A 13,996-nucleotide genomic window follows, 5' to 3' on the forward strand; every position below is an offset into this window, starting at 1 on the left:
TTGACTTGTTGCTTTTTCATACTCCCAATTCAGATAAGATACTCTACTGCCCCAAATGGGAAATTGTCTTATTCCTCAACCTTTTACCGTCCAAGACAAATAGCTACCCAATTCTCTTCTTGAGAACATCCAGCGATGGAACACCCACAACTTCTAAAAGCAAGCCATTCCCCTGATTAATTGTTCTACCTGTCAGGAAATTTCTCCTTGCTAAGAAATGATTTATGATTGCAAAAGGCACATAGGGCTTTCTTTTTAAAAACTCAACTCCTCCAGTTGGTTCAAGTGGAAAGCAAAATGTAGATTTGTGCATAAACAAATGGGGCAAATAACCAACGTGGGTATGATGGACCTGGCAAGGATGTGGAGAAAGGTCAACAGCCTGAACATCAACCTTATTTTTCTTCTTTTGTAATCTGCTGCTCAGTGGATCTCCTACTTTCAAGATTGTATCAGGTGATGTTCCGTTGCATCGTGTTACCATTTGTAATAATAGTAATAGGAGACCAGTTATGGGTCATTTGGCTTGCTGGTAATTTGGATACTAGCAAATTGATCTTTCTTCTGTGCCAGTTCCTGACCTTTATAGCTCCTTATGACTTTCAAGTGTATTTAGCCTAACCCTCAGCGCATTAATAAACAGGACGTGAGCTTTGTTTAAATGGTTTGGGACAAAAGGTAACTTGACAGCTAGAAGTAGTGCAGTTCTTGATTAAACGTTACTATGATTTGTAGTTTTGTTATTAAATTAGTGCAAGCAGAAGCTAATAAGAATGCAAGAACATACAGTTTAGTTTCTTCTTCAAGATGGCATTTTTCTCAGCATTTTGAGTGTCATTCCAGCACATTATTATTTAGCATATGGCATGCCATGTCAGAGGAATCTACACAGGCTCAACACGATGCAGGTCTGACCAGCCTAGAATGCTAGTTCATTCTGTTCAGTGCTGGCATGCCTCTCCTTGGTGCACTGCAGAGGGAAAACTATAACTTTACACCAATTAGCTAGTGGCACTCTGATTGCTGGGTCTTCCAAGCTCCTCTGATGAGCTTCCCTCGCATTGTGGTGCGATGCCTTGTGTCTGGCTAGATCCAGCGCTGGCTTCTGCTCTCCGCACACACAAATGTAGCTAGGTTTTTCCCCACCAAAGTGATACCCATTTATCTACTTGCAATATTGCCTGCTTTCGAAATGCTGGGTGGGCAGGAGCTAGGACAGTGGTGGCGAACCTATGGCACGGGTGCCAGAGGTGGCACCCGGAGCCCTCTCTGTGGGCACATGTGCCGTTGCCCCAGCCTTGCCTCCCCCGCGACCCCCTCCTCTCCAGCAGCCCCCCTGAAGGAGCGTTGCCCTCGAGCATGGCCCACACAGAGCAGCGCAGCCAGACAGCATAGACAAGACTCTGCCCTCACAACCCATCATGCAGTTGATGCTGCAGGACACGGGCAGAGGGTGTGGCCACCACAGCGCTGCTGGGCTGCCTGGGCGATCTGCGGCGGGCCCTGGAGGCAGTGAGTGGTCCTGTGGGCAGGCAGGGCGGGGGATGGGGGGGCAGAGCGGAGGTGGGACGGGATAGTTTTTGAGCACTCGGTCTCTGAAAGGTTCGCCATCACTGAGCTAGAGATTGAGTGATGGGAACGATGTCATTAAGCCTCTGTGCCATGTCCCCTTTGATTCCAGCACAAATGACCAAGCTCAGATCATCCTACGTCAGACAGATTATGTCAAGGCCTAGCTCTCTGTAGAAAGCTGGGAAAGATGGAAGGAGAAGGAAGAAGAGGATGACCCACAGCAAGGAGGATGGACTCCGTTTCGGGGCAGCAGAAGAACCCTGTTGGGAGAGACTTGAAATAACAGATTATGGACAGATGTCACCGAGAAGATCTATGTGGTTGCTAAGCATTGACGATGACTTGATGGCACCGAATCATTTCACTATCCATCTAGCAAAAAAATAATAATAATTGAAGTACATGTTGCTGAATCAGGGTTGACAATGTGTTGATGTTGCTGCTTTTGGCATATTTTAATTCGTTTAATACCATCTCCATTGAAACTTGTCATTAAAGAATCAATCAAGTGCAATTCCTGTAGTAATGATTCCAGAGCCAAAACTAGTTAAGAGATGGACATTAAGGCAGTAGTCCCCAACTTTTTTGGCTCCGCAGACCGGCAATGGCAGCAGCGAGGGGGGGGGGAGGGAGAGAGGATGTTTTTGCATGTGCACCCACCTCTTGCACAAACGGAACTTCAAGCACTCGCCCGTTGCTGCGTGGTCCTGTTCCAAATGGGCTGGGGCCTGGTACTGGGCCACAGACTGGGGGTTATAGACCCCTGCATTATGAGATCACCAAAAGGCATTATTGAACGTGCAAGGAACTTGCCCTTGCTACATCTAAGTAATCAGCTATGATTGAAAGCTGAAGGAGCAAATAGACAGCTGGTAATATAGCTGGTAATATTTGGAGGACTGGTCTAGAACAGAGTTCCCCAATCTTTTGGGCAACAGGGACTGGTTCTGTGGAGAGAGGTTTTTCCGCGGACTGGAGGGTGTGTAGTTTTGTATGCTGCCTGCATCCCACGGATGGGGCTTTCCTTGTTTGTATGGACCGGTTGCTGGCATGCCGTGCCCTGGTACCAGTCCATGGTTGGGGACCCCTGATCTAGAACCTGGAGAAGTGTGATCGTGATAAAGTTACGCTATAGGAGCCTATGATGTTCATTCACATGTTAACAATGCCAACAGTGCAACAGGTGGGCCCTTAACTTTTCCTAGGTTTCTGGAGATACAGGATCGGGTTTTAACTCAGATCAGCCTGATTCTATGTATTGCACATCTTTTTTAAAAAAATCAATTTATCCTACCCAGAAAAATAATAGAAAAGCTATGTTCTTGTCGTTTAAAGGTTGACTAAAAGAAACATACAATAAAAGAAAGCAGTTATTTTTTTTTAAAAAAAAAATTCAGGGGCAGAGTATTTCTCTTTCCAGATCAGAACTTGGCTTCTAATTTTAAAGGCAGAAAAACAGATCTGGCCACTGCCAGAGATGTTAAGATTCTACTGATCAGCCAGCAATAGTTGAAAATATATATATATATATATATATATATATATATATATATATATATATATATATTTTAAAGGTCCATACAAGTTAGGAAGTCCATTAAAAGGCGAGCTATGTAGCTGCTCCTAAGATCTCTGTAGAAGAAGCAGTCTAATAAAACATGGCTTATAGATCCCACTAGGTTTGAACTACAGGGACATAATTTGTAACTATAATGAACTCTTCTGTATTTCTCTTTCAGTAGACAGAGCGTCACAGCTGGCCAGGGTGAGGAACCATTGACATTTAGGCATTGTTTTATAATTAAGGTAACTTTCTGGTTTCCACAAACGGGCAGAGAGCTGCTTAAGAGAAGATGCTTAGGTAAGGAGGCTGAGCTATTTTGTCATTCTGCATGTAATATATGTGAGTTTATCTTTCTGTCTGCCTGATTATAGGTTAGCATGTGTAGTGTTTCCCAAGACAATCCTAATTAATGGAGTTTGCTTTCCATTATTACTCTCCAATGTGTGATGGAATTATTGCCTTAGTGCATGTTGAATCAGCCAACCTGGTAAAACATATTTTTAAAACCAAAAAGCAGAAAGGCTGGGCTCATAATTGTCTTTATTTTTTAGCAGTGCAGCTTTTCTTCTCAACTTCTGAGTTATCTGGGAGCTTCTAAGGAGCTGGAATATTTTCCATAAGAATTTAGACTGAACTGTCTCTAAAGGGACACCATTATGGCATAGTTCTACCTGGGCACCATATGATAATTGAGGAATTACTCTGGCTGAGTAGGTTTTTTTCTACCTTCTGGGATGAAAAAAAAGCACCAGATGTTTGATGGAACCATACTGTACTGTGCAGAACGTTCATGGTTATGGAATTGACTGTGAAGGTTCTGCATAATACAGTATGGTTTCTATAAGTGGTGAAGCTGCCAGATGCCTGGAAGCCCACTTCTAGATATTTGAATGTTGTAACTTGGTTGGATATTATTTAGACCCATATCAGCTAGCCAGGATTCTTAAATTAGACATTTCTTCAACAAATTTCTACAAATTCTTCAAATTTGACATTTACCAACATACACATCACACCGGCTTGAGATATGAAAGTCTGATTTGCTTAGTCAATATTTATCTGGCACTAGCTAATAACTTTACAACAGATTCCTTCTCTGGAGTTTCTTGATTCCTTAAATCTCATTTACCAGTGCTTTGACATTTAAAACTATTCTTGCAAGGGCAAATGAGGAAATCAATAAAGTGTTCACCCAGCTAATACAAATGTAGTAGCTTGGGCTTTGAGGAGGAGAAAAATGCTAAGATGACTTATCTTTCAAAACAATCACATTTGCTCTGCAGTATGGGTTGGATTTTGAAATGAGTTGTTCAATTTAAAAAATATTGGTTTTATTAACTCTTCTTGGGAGTTTTCAAAAATTAAAGCTATGATGTGCATTGGACTTCATGCTTTTCAGAGGAGAGACAAAAGTCACATCCTATTTTTAAGTGGGGTATTGGCTCCACCATTAAGGAAGGCAATGTCAAGCACCAGATATATCAGGAGATTCAGGCAGTTCAAATGTGTATAAAGATCGACGGCAAGCTTAGGCTCTCTATAAGAATCTGGCCAACTAACAGTCAAGGGAAATGAGCGGGAGATAGGAAAGGCATTCAAGGTGGGCTGGGTTTAGATCTCTTGAGGGGGCTCAGGGACTCATGACTGAGGCCATATTTGACCCCTCCTTCCAGCTCAGCTTGGTCATCTCCGACAGGTGTTTGAGATCTAACATGTGGGGTATAAATCTAATATTGTTAACTAAATTCTATATGATGTAATTATGCAAACGGACTGATGTATATTATGGATGATGTAGATTTGGATAGAACAGACTTTTAGATTTAATGGACATCCTCCCCCTGAAGAGTCTGTTAAATCAAAGTTTTAAATGCCTTGCATAATTTTTCGAAGTATTTTTTATAAAAATACTTCGAAAAATTATGCAAGGCATTTAAAACTTTGATTTTCTGAGCAGATCAAAAAATTACTATGTTTCACTGGGTGTGTTGAAAAGTAGATTCAGTTGATTTGCTCGAAAATGTAAAATGAATATCTAGTAACCAATAACCCAGCATTAAAAAGCATGATTAAAAAAAATGAAGCCATTTCCAAAGTCAAACAAAAATGTTTTAATACTGTAGTTTTTTTTAGCAAGAACATTTTAACAAAGAATGTGTACTTTTAACTTAATATGATACAACAGAGAAACTATATTTTAAAGTTTCCATTATCTAACATCCTACCATATGTTCATCCTTCCCTTGTCCCCTGGTGTGAAAAGACCAAGAACCGAGTTATTTTTTTTTTCTTAAAAAAGCATCAGTTTTATAATCCCCTTGTTACATTGAATATTGGAGTTTAGTTCACACTTTTCAGTTGGTCATCCAAGGAAGGACAATTTTTTACATTATCATATTAAAAAAATGTACATACTTTTCTCTTCAAAACGTAATATATATTTGAGTTTTCAGCTTCAGTAAACAAAGCTTAAATTTATAAACACAACTGAAACAGTTCTGAGGTGAACTGTTTTAGTGATAAAACTGGACATGTAGATTATACAGCCAGAAAGAACCACTGCAGCTTATTAAATTAATTGTGCCATTGTTAAACAGTTGTACACCCATCCTCAACCTGGTTCATTTCACATATACTCCATTGAGTTTTTGGGATATGTAGTCCCGACGCATTTGGAAGGTGCCAAGTCGGGGAAGGTTGTGGTAATGCTTGTGGGGGGCGGAGGGAGGGGCTGCAGCACCGTAACAAACCATGATGCCATCAAAATGACAACACACGTGTCATAGCCTCATTGCAAAACCGGTGTGACTACGTAATGACATCGTGAGGACGCAGGCCATTTGCATGATGACATCATAACAGAGGTGTCACCATTGTCCCCCCTCTAGCTCCTCCTACAGAGGCCATCTTCCAGGGAATCATACCTATATGTGCTTAAAATATGCTAAAACTGATTCTTCCCCGTTCTGTTTTTTTTCTACGACTTAAAAATGTTCTGCTGCAAAAAGTTTGGGATGGCAAAGCTTGCGAGTCTCCACACTTCTCCGTGACGGGTCAGCCATTTTTCCACACAGGAGCTGCAGAGTCCCGGATTAAAGGGCCCGTATTGCAACGTTACCAGACTGTGTCTTCACACTGCACGGAAGGTTGATCAAGGTTTTGAAAGAGACTTCTTTGCAGGAGGTTTTTTTTTTATCATCTTCAGAAGCGACTGTTACATGTCCCCCACCCCTCCCCACACACAAACATGCCATGTCAGGCATCTTCAATACATAATGGTTGGTTTGATGTAGGCTCTGTTTTCTGGAAAAGAAAAGAGAAAAGGATATTGCCATTCCACGGTCTTTATCTGAGGTTCTGGAAAGCTGGAACGGAAGTTTGTTTTTAGGAAGACCACATGCACAAGAGACAGTATCGAGGCTAATAACCCCTGAGCCTAAAATTTCTCTTGCTACGTGAGTTTTGCCCCGTTTTACGTCCTTTCCTGCCACAGTTGTCAAGTGAATCCCTGCAGTTGTTAAGTTAGGAACACGGTTGTTAAGTGAATCCAGCTTCTCCATTGACTCTGCTTGAGAGAAGGTCGCAAAAGGTGGATCACGTGACCCACAGGACGCTGCAACCGTCATAAATATGAATCAGTTGCGAAGATCTGAATTTTGATCATGGGGGATGCTGCAAAGGTTGTAAGTGTGAAAAACGGTCACAAGTCACTTCTTCCAGTGCCGTTGTAACTTTGAACGGTCACGAAATGAACTGTTGTAAGTTGAGGAGTACCTGTACAGTCTGGTGTGCCTCTTTGAAGCCTGATTTAGAGCACAATGTGGTAAATACACCATGGCAATCCCACATTAGAAGACAACAAGCTCTCATTTGGTCAGGGATGCTGAACAACAAGGCCCTCCCTATTCACCAGGACCATGCGCCGGCCGTCACACGATTGAAATTCCATAGGCTAGCTTGGAAAAACAGTTGTTCTACCTAGTTTAATATCTACCTAGTTTAAATGCAAGAATGCCTGGAGACAGGAATGATCTAAGGTATCTTCTTGCAGCCTGACCATTAGTGATCCCTCTACCAAACCACCTGGTTTTGGAGGAAATTGAACAGAATTAGGTGTGATACTGGAAGAAGTGTTTCTGCCCTGTATCAGTGGAGGTGGAAAGATTCCCTTTGTTGTGATTGTGGTGCTGATATGCAAACTATGAAAACATATTGTGTAAGATTTCCCCAGGATGTGTGTTCTCTGGCTCCTCAGAAGATCTGCAGAGGTGATCCCCTGGAGAGATGAACTGGACATCCAGTTATGAGGCCACTGCCACAGCCCCATAGAAGTTTTGTATATGATCACGTGGATTGGGTGTATATGTTTGCTTCTCTTCTTATTCATCATACCCTAAGTAAGTAAATAAATAAATAAATATTTATTTATTTATTTATTTATAATATGCTGTACCACAACAAACCACGATGCCATCAAAATGACAACACACGTGTCATAACCTCATTGCAAAGGGTTGGGATGGCAAAGCTTGCGGGTCTCCACATTTCTCAGTGATGGTTCAGCCATTTTTCAACACAGGAGTTGAAGTCCACCAGACTGAATTCCCTCTGACTGAAGGTGCACGTAGGTGTTTATCTGTTGCAAGGAACTCAACCTGATCTTACGTTCATCCCTTATGGCCAGCCACTGATTAGAAGAGCAAGTATTTCTTCTTCATTCCAATGGCGCTAGTTGACCCATAAAAGCCAGTCCCTCCTTGTGCTCGTGTTTTAATTAAGCGAACGGAAAAGCAGCAATGACTCCAGATTTACCCCTGAGAGGCACAATACTATCTCAACATGCCTGTAAGCTTCTCTGCTAACTCCCCAGGGAAGATGAACGGGATCTTGAGTGTCTACATCTACAGTCTTAAATCACTCAAATGCCAAAGCAAGTTTTGTTTATTAACTTATTTCCTGCTGAACAAAATGGGAACCAGAATCTGGAGTACTGGATACTGTTGAAGTGGTAATGCGTGAATAGGGCATATAATGTTAATACAGAGCTGTGGTAGCGCAGCGGTTAGAGTGCAGTATTGTGGACTAACTCTGGTTCATATTGTCAGGAGTTCAATTCCTTCGATCTTGAGTGGCTCACGGTTGACTCAGCCTTTCATCCTTCCAAGGTCGGTAAAATGAGGACCTAGATTGTTGGGGGCAATAGGCTGACTCTGTAAACTGCTTAGAGAGGGATGTAAAGCACTACAAAGCAGTATATAAGTCTAAGTGCTATTGCTAGTACTATTAGGAGCCCTGGTGACTAGAAGGCAGTATTGCAGGCTAACTTTGCCCACAGCCTGTAGTTCGATTCTGACAAGGCTCAAGGTTGACTCAGCCTTCCGTCCTTCTGGGGTTAGTAAACTGAGGACCCGGGTTGGTGGGGGCAATATACTGACTCTGTAAACCGCTTAGAGAGGGCTGTAAAGCACTACGAAGCGGTATAGAAGTCTAAGAGCTATTGCTTTGAAGGTCAAAGGAAAATAAAATAAAATCAATAAAAGAATCAAAAGACTCTACACTTGTTTTTGCATGAGAATAGACTGAAAGCCCCAGCCACTAATGACTGAGTTTTGAAACCACAGTAAAAAATGACCATGCTAAGCGAGCCCGTGCCAAGGATTGGCTGATCTCGCCTTTTTGATTTGCATGTGCCAATACTAAATCTACCCTAGGACGCAACCTATATGGACCAGCTAAACGACACATATCCTTGGAGCGATTGCCAACTTTTGTTATGTTTCAATTTTGAAATGCACTTCAGCTATAATATGAGTGATTTATCATTTAACGGGAGCTGTCAAAGTAAACTCCTAGCTAAAACAAAAACATCTGGAACGATAAACAGATGAGGGCAGGAGCTGAATTTCAATCCCGCATCCAGCACGTCGCTCCATTACAAACAGGAAACAGCTAATTAGGAATTGAATGTTTCATGTTTGAAAGAAGGCCTGCCCTCTCGGAACAGCAATGATCAAATATGGAGCCTGAACATAAACATGAATAAATATCACAGACAAAATTAATGCCTCAGGAATGTCCAGGAGCCTGGGAACTAAGGATGGCAGAAGGGAACAGAACTGGGCTTTGACGGCACTTAGTAATTAAAAAAAAAAAGTTTAGATATTCTCTATCCACTCCTTTGATTTGCTATTCACGTCCCATGTTTGGGAAGATCCATTTCTGCTGCGTGGATGTCATGTTGATAGAAAACCTGGCAGTTTAGAATTCCTTGAGTAGAACTGAATCTGCAACACAGCAGTGCCCATCTCAAATTGTGGAGAAGCTGGCGTTCAAAGATCAACCTCTTTGTCTTTCTCTCTCTCTCTCTCTCCTTCTCAAGTGACAACATTCAGCATTGTGCTGTATTTTTTTTCCCCTAAACGCTATCATTCAATGTGATGGGCCAAAAAACTCTTTTCAATATTTCTTTCAAAGGAGAAGGACGGTTTGATGAGCTTTTCAGCATTTACCTTAAATATGAAATGGTTGAGAAGGATGGGAGAGCATTCTGGTTTTCACTGAATAATCACTTTTCTTAGTAGTTTACAGCTTCTCTGACTTTGCTTTGATATCAAGAGGTTATGATGGAACTCTTCCAGTTTTTTTTTTTTTTTTTTACACCAGATCAGAAATGTGGAGAGGAGAGATCAAGGAAGCTGCAAAATGATGCAATGGCAGTTAATGGATAGGGTCAAATAACTTGGTGGTCTCCAGGTTCTCCCTTAGCCAGCATCAGTAGTAGGGCGTTGTCTCCAACTAGATAATCTATATTTGCATTTGAGCACGACATGCTGATGTAACATATACTGTGATGTAACGGTATTTTGTTTGGAAATCGGGAAGCATACAAGTTTAAGTAATAATATTGATCGTCATCATGATCATGAACATGATTATCATCTTAACTTTTTCCCCAAATCTGCTCAACATCTTTTCTCTAACTTTTTCTGTGCTAGTTGGTTAAAAGGAAAAAATATAAGATGGATCAAAAATTAATAATATAACAGAGTTGGAAAAGGACCTTGGAGGTCTTCTAAGCCAGGGCTTTTCAACCAGTGGTATGGTTTGGGGAAAAAATGGAAAAAATCATGTTTTTCCCCATGTTTCCATGGGTAAGGAGTATGGGATGATTCAGGAGAGTGGGGAAGAACCTTTGTAATTCTGGATTGTTATTACACAGATGGTCTTAAGTCAACCTGTAGACAGGCAAGATTATAAATAAATTTTGGGGCCATAAATGCAGTTCTGTTTTAGGTCTATGCCATAATCAAATATTCACTTGCTCCTTTAAAAATGGAATTAGGCAAAGGTGAGCAAAATGGGGGGTTACAGCAGTCTGAGTGCAATTCTCTAGAGATCATATTGACAGTATAAAAAGGTGTAAATGATATTCCCTAACACTAAAATATGCATACGAGGCCCCAGTGCATGATAGACTTTTATAACCTGTCATGAAATGCATGACTGCCTTAATAAGCAAGACATTTAGGGAAAAAGATAACTATGCTGCATAACTTGAAGAAAGATCTCACCTGTTTGCCTTTAAGCCAAATTTATTTATTTTATTGTTATTTATTTATGTATTAGACTTCTCCGCCGTCCATCTTGCCCAGAGGCGAGTCTCCTACGTTAATAATATTTGGATTTTGGATTGTATCTCCCCCCCTCCCCCAGATGTGGTCATTAACACAGAATAGGGATGTTGGTTCTTCGTTCCATATTTGGAGTCCCAGAGGGAAACTGGAACCAGAGTGGGAAACGGGAACTTTTAATCCTCAGGATCATGTCTCGCTTAGCACCTCAACCAACACTGCATAAGGAAAGCATCCCCAATTCTGGACTTGCAAGACAGTGTGTTATACAGGTAATCCTTGACTTATGACCAACTACTTAACAGCCATTCAAAATTACCTGGGACAATGGAATTACCATTAGTTCAGTTGTACAGACTAACCAAGTTGGAAGAGACCTTGAGGTCTTCTGTTCCAACCCCCAGATCAAGCAAGAGACCCTATACCAGTGATGGCGAACCTTTTAGAGACCGAGTGCCTCCCCCCCCCGTCCCCACACCGTCCCCGCCTCGCGGGCCACCCACTGTCTCCATGGCCTGCCGCAGATCGCCCAGGGGGCCCAGCAGCACCATGGTGGCCACGCCCTCTGCCCATGCCCTGCAGCGTCATTTGCATGTGACGGGGCGCGAGGGCGGAGTCTTGTCCCCGCTGCCCAGCTGTCATGTCCTTGGCTGCGCTGTTCCACATGGGCCACACCCGGGGCGACTTTCCTCCAGGGGGGCTGCTGGTGAGGGGGCCACAGGGAGAGGCGGGGCTGGGGTGGGGTGATGGCATGCATGCCCAGAGAGAGGGCTCTGAGTGCCACCTCTGGCACGCATGCTATAGGTTCGCCACCGCTGCCCTATACCATTTCAGACAGATGGTTGTCCAATCTCTTCTTAAAAAGTTCCCGTGTTGGATCACCCACGGCTTTGTTCCATTGATTGATTGTTCGAACTGTCAGAAAGTTTCTCTTTAGTTCAAGGTTGATACTCTCCTTGAAGTTCGAGGTTGCTTCTCTCTGGTCAACCCCGCCTTCACATTCTCACATATCTCATGCACTTGCCTTATAAAACGACATCAGCTTGTTTGGTTTTTTTTTTTTAAAAAAAAAAAGATGAAAAATATGCAGGAGTTATCTTTCTCTTCCTTTGCACCTATCATTTGCTTCCTCGATGGATACCAGCGTTAACCAAGGTATCCACATGGAGCAGAAGAAATCTCCCCACGATCATAAAACGATGTTATTTTCTGTTCAGCAGTTCATGTTACTGCAGTTCAGGCTAATTAATTAAAGGAGCTGTTGCCTTAATGTGCAAACAGGGAATCTGAGAAAGCAAGAAGCCTTTCAGGTCTCCAACTGAAGTTAAGTCAATCTGGGCACAAGCAATCAAATCTAATGAAATCACATGTCAGTGCTAAGCTTGCAAAAACTGTGAAGTTTGACTGGGGAGTAAAAGGATTATAATTAGATTTCCAATAGGATAATAACTAAATGGCAGAAAGCAGTAAAGAGAAAATATTACTTTGTTAGCTAATGGCGCGGCTGTTTTGGCTTCCCTGTTTTTATCAAGAGCGGCTCAAGAGTTGCGCTAATTTAATTTGCTTTTATCAGCAAAAAAATGCGGCGCTCACAACGGTCCTTGAATGTCATTTGCAAAAATCATTGATCTGCAGGTACACTTAATGACACCCAGTGTGTTTATTTTATGGGAGACGGAGATTGGTCGAGGAAAACAAACTGATGCTGCTGTCCCCAAGTATGGCTACAAGTGAATTATGGACACTGGAGTAGCCCAAGTGTTTACATAGAAACCTTTCCTTTGGATTAGCATCTGACTGGCCATTGGATATCCAAAGGATGGCTAAGTCATTGTTGTAACCTGGAGGTTAGGTCATAAGTTGCTCTTTTCCGAAGTGCGTCATGACTTCGAATGGGTGTTAAATGATCAGTCGTAAGTCAAGACTACCTGTACGAGAAATAATGCAAGATCATGCTCAATTCAATTCAATTCTTTTGGTCTGTGACCAGACTAGCAATAGCAATAGCACTTAGACTTATATACCGTGAAGGCTCCTAGATTGGGGCTCAAAAGCAAAAGCAGTACGTTCCGTCCCATATTTGGGTATTTGGGGTAGACCAGGCTGCCCCGATAGATCGGTCTCACCGGAAAACATTCAAAAGAAGAGGATTTATCATACTGTATTTGGAGTCCCTGCACAACGTGACATGGACAAATCTCTAATATAGTGTATGACAGTGATGGCGAACCTTTTAGAGACCGAGTGCCCAAAAACTGGCCCTGCCCCCGCTCCACCCCCCTGCCCCACCTACCTCACCCCCACCCCACCTGCCCGCAGGGCCACTCGCCACCTCGAGGGCCCACCGCAGATTGCCCAGATAGCCCAGCAGCGCCATGGCGGCCATGCCCTCTGCCCGCGCCCCACAGCATCAACTGTGCGTGATGGGGCATGAGGGCATGGCTGCCTGGCTGCCATGTCCTTGGCTGCGTTGCTCCGTGTGGGCCACGCTCGGGGGCGACTCTCCTCCAGGGGGGCTGCTGGTGAGGAGGGGGTTCTGGGGGGAGGCAAGGCTGGGGCAACGGCACGTGTGTCCACAGAGAGGGCTCCGAGTGCCGCCTCTGGCACCCGTGCCATAGGTTCGCCACCACTGGTGTATGATATAGTTTGCAAGACCCCATACCTTGCATTGCTGCATTCTCGTGTTGGGTCCCATTGTGGTCAACTTCCATCTCTGGAATCCCAGCATCTGCCAAGTGTAAGATTCTTATCATTGTCTGTTCTAGTGTCACATTTCAACCACGACAGGCACAGAAGGAAATCATATGGGAAGATTTGTGTCCCCATTCCCCCACGGAGAGGCAGCTTTGACTCTAACTCAGCTGCCTCTCCGCCCCCCGCCCAGCTGCTTAAATGAGATCGTGAAGAGCCTTTACCGTTCAGCATTCTGAGCCCATCCCCTGTCGTGGCCTGCTTCAGTGCTTGTTCCACTTGCTCTCTCCTCTTTGATTCGAACTCCAGAGCTTCTTGCAATTTCCTCTTCGCTTTCTTCTCCTTTTTCAAGCGCTTCTGAATTGTGGCTGAAAGACCAACGGAGCCATTATGGAAAGGAAGCCCCCCCCCTCCCCAAATCTGAAGGACACCTTCAAGGACAATTTAGTTTGGCCTCTGGTGGACTTTTGCAAGCATCACTGACTGTGCTGCTATAGGCAAGTTGGCGTCGACTTAGGACCGCAGCTCGGTCCAAAAT

General features: G+C 43.2%; 1 protein-coding gene across 8 annotated transcripts in view; it reads right to left on the minus strand.

Annotated features, from left to right (window-relative positions):
• Positions 1–13,996, minus strand: part of DACH2 (dachshund family transcription factor 2) — a 284,122-nt gene that overhangs the window by 46,218 nt on the left and 223,908 nt on the right. For 5 of the 8 annotated variants that reach the window (XM_039331668.1, XM_039331694.1, XM_039331709.1 and 2 more), the window contains 2 exons: positions 13,683–13,826; positions 13,430–13,495 (listed from right to left, as the gene is read on the minus strand). In XM_039331668.1, coding sequence (XP_039187602.1) covers positions 13,430–13,495; positions 13,683–13,826 — 210 coding nt within the window. Of the gene's footprint in view, positions 1–5,223; positions 6,440–11,583; positions 12,696–13,429; positions 13,496–13,682; positions 13,827–13,996 lie in introns of those variants that run through there. The other 3 variants (XM_039331687.1, XM_039331712.1, XM_039331702.1) reach the window with 2 other exon arrangements.

This window comes from Crotalus tigris, unplaced genomic scaffold, assembly GCF_016545835.1.
Source record: "Crotalus tigris isolate CLP2741 ecotype Arizona unplaced genomic scaffold, ASM1654583v1 scf7180000017622.5263843, whole genome shotgun sequence".
Lineage (NCBI taxonomy): Eukaryota > Metazoa > Chordata > Lepidosauria > Squamata > Viperidae > Crotalus > Crotalus tigris.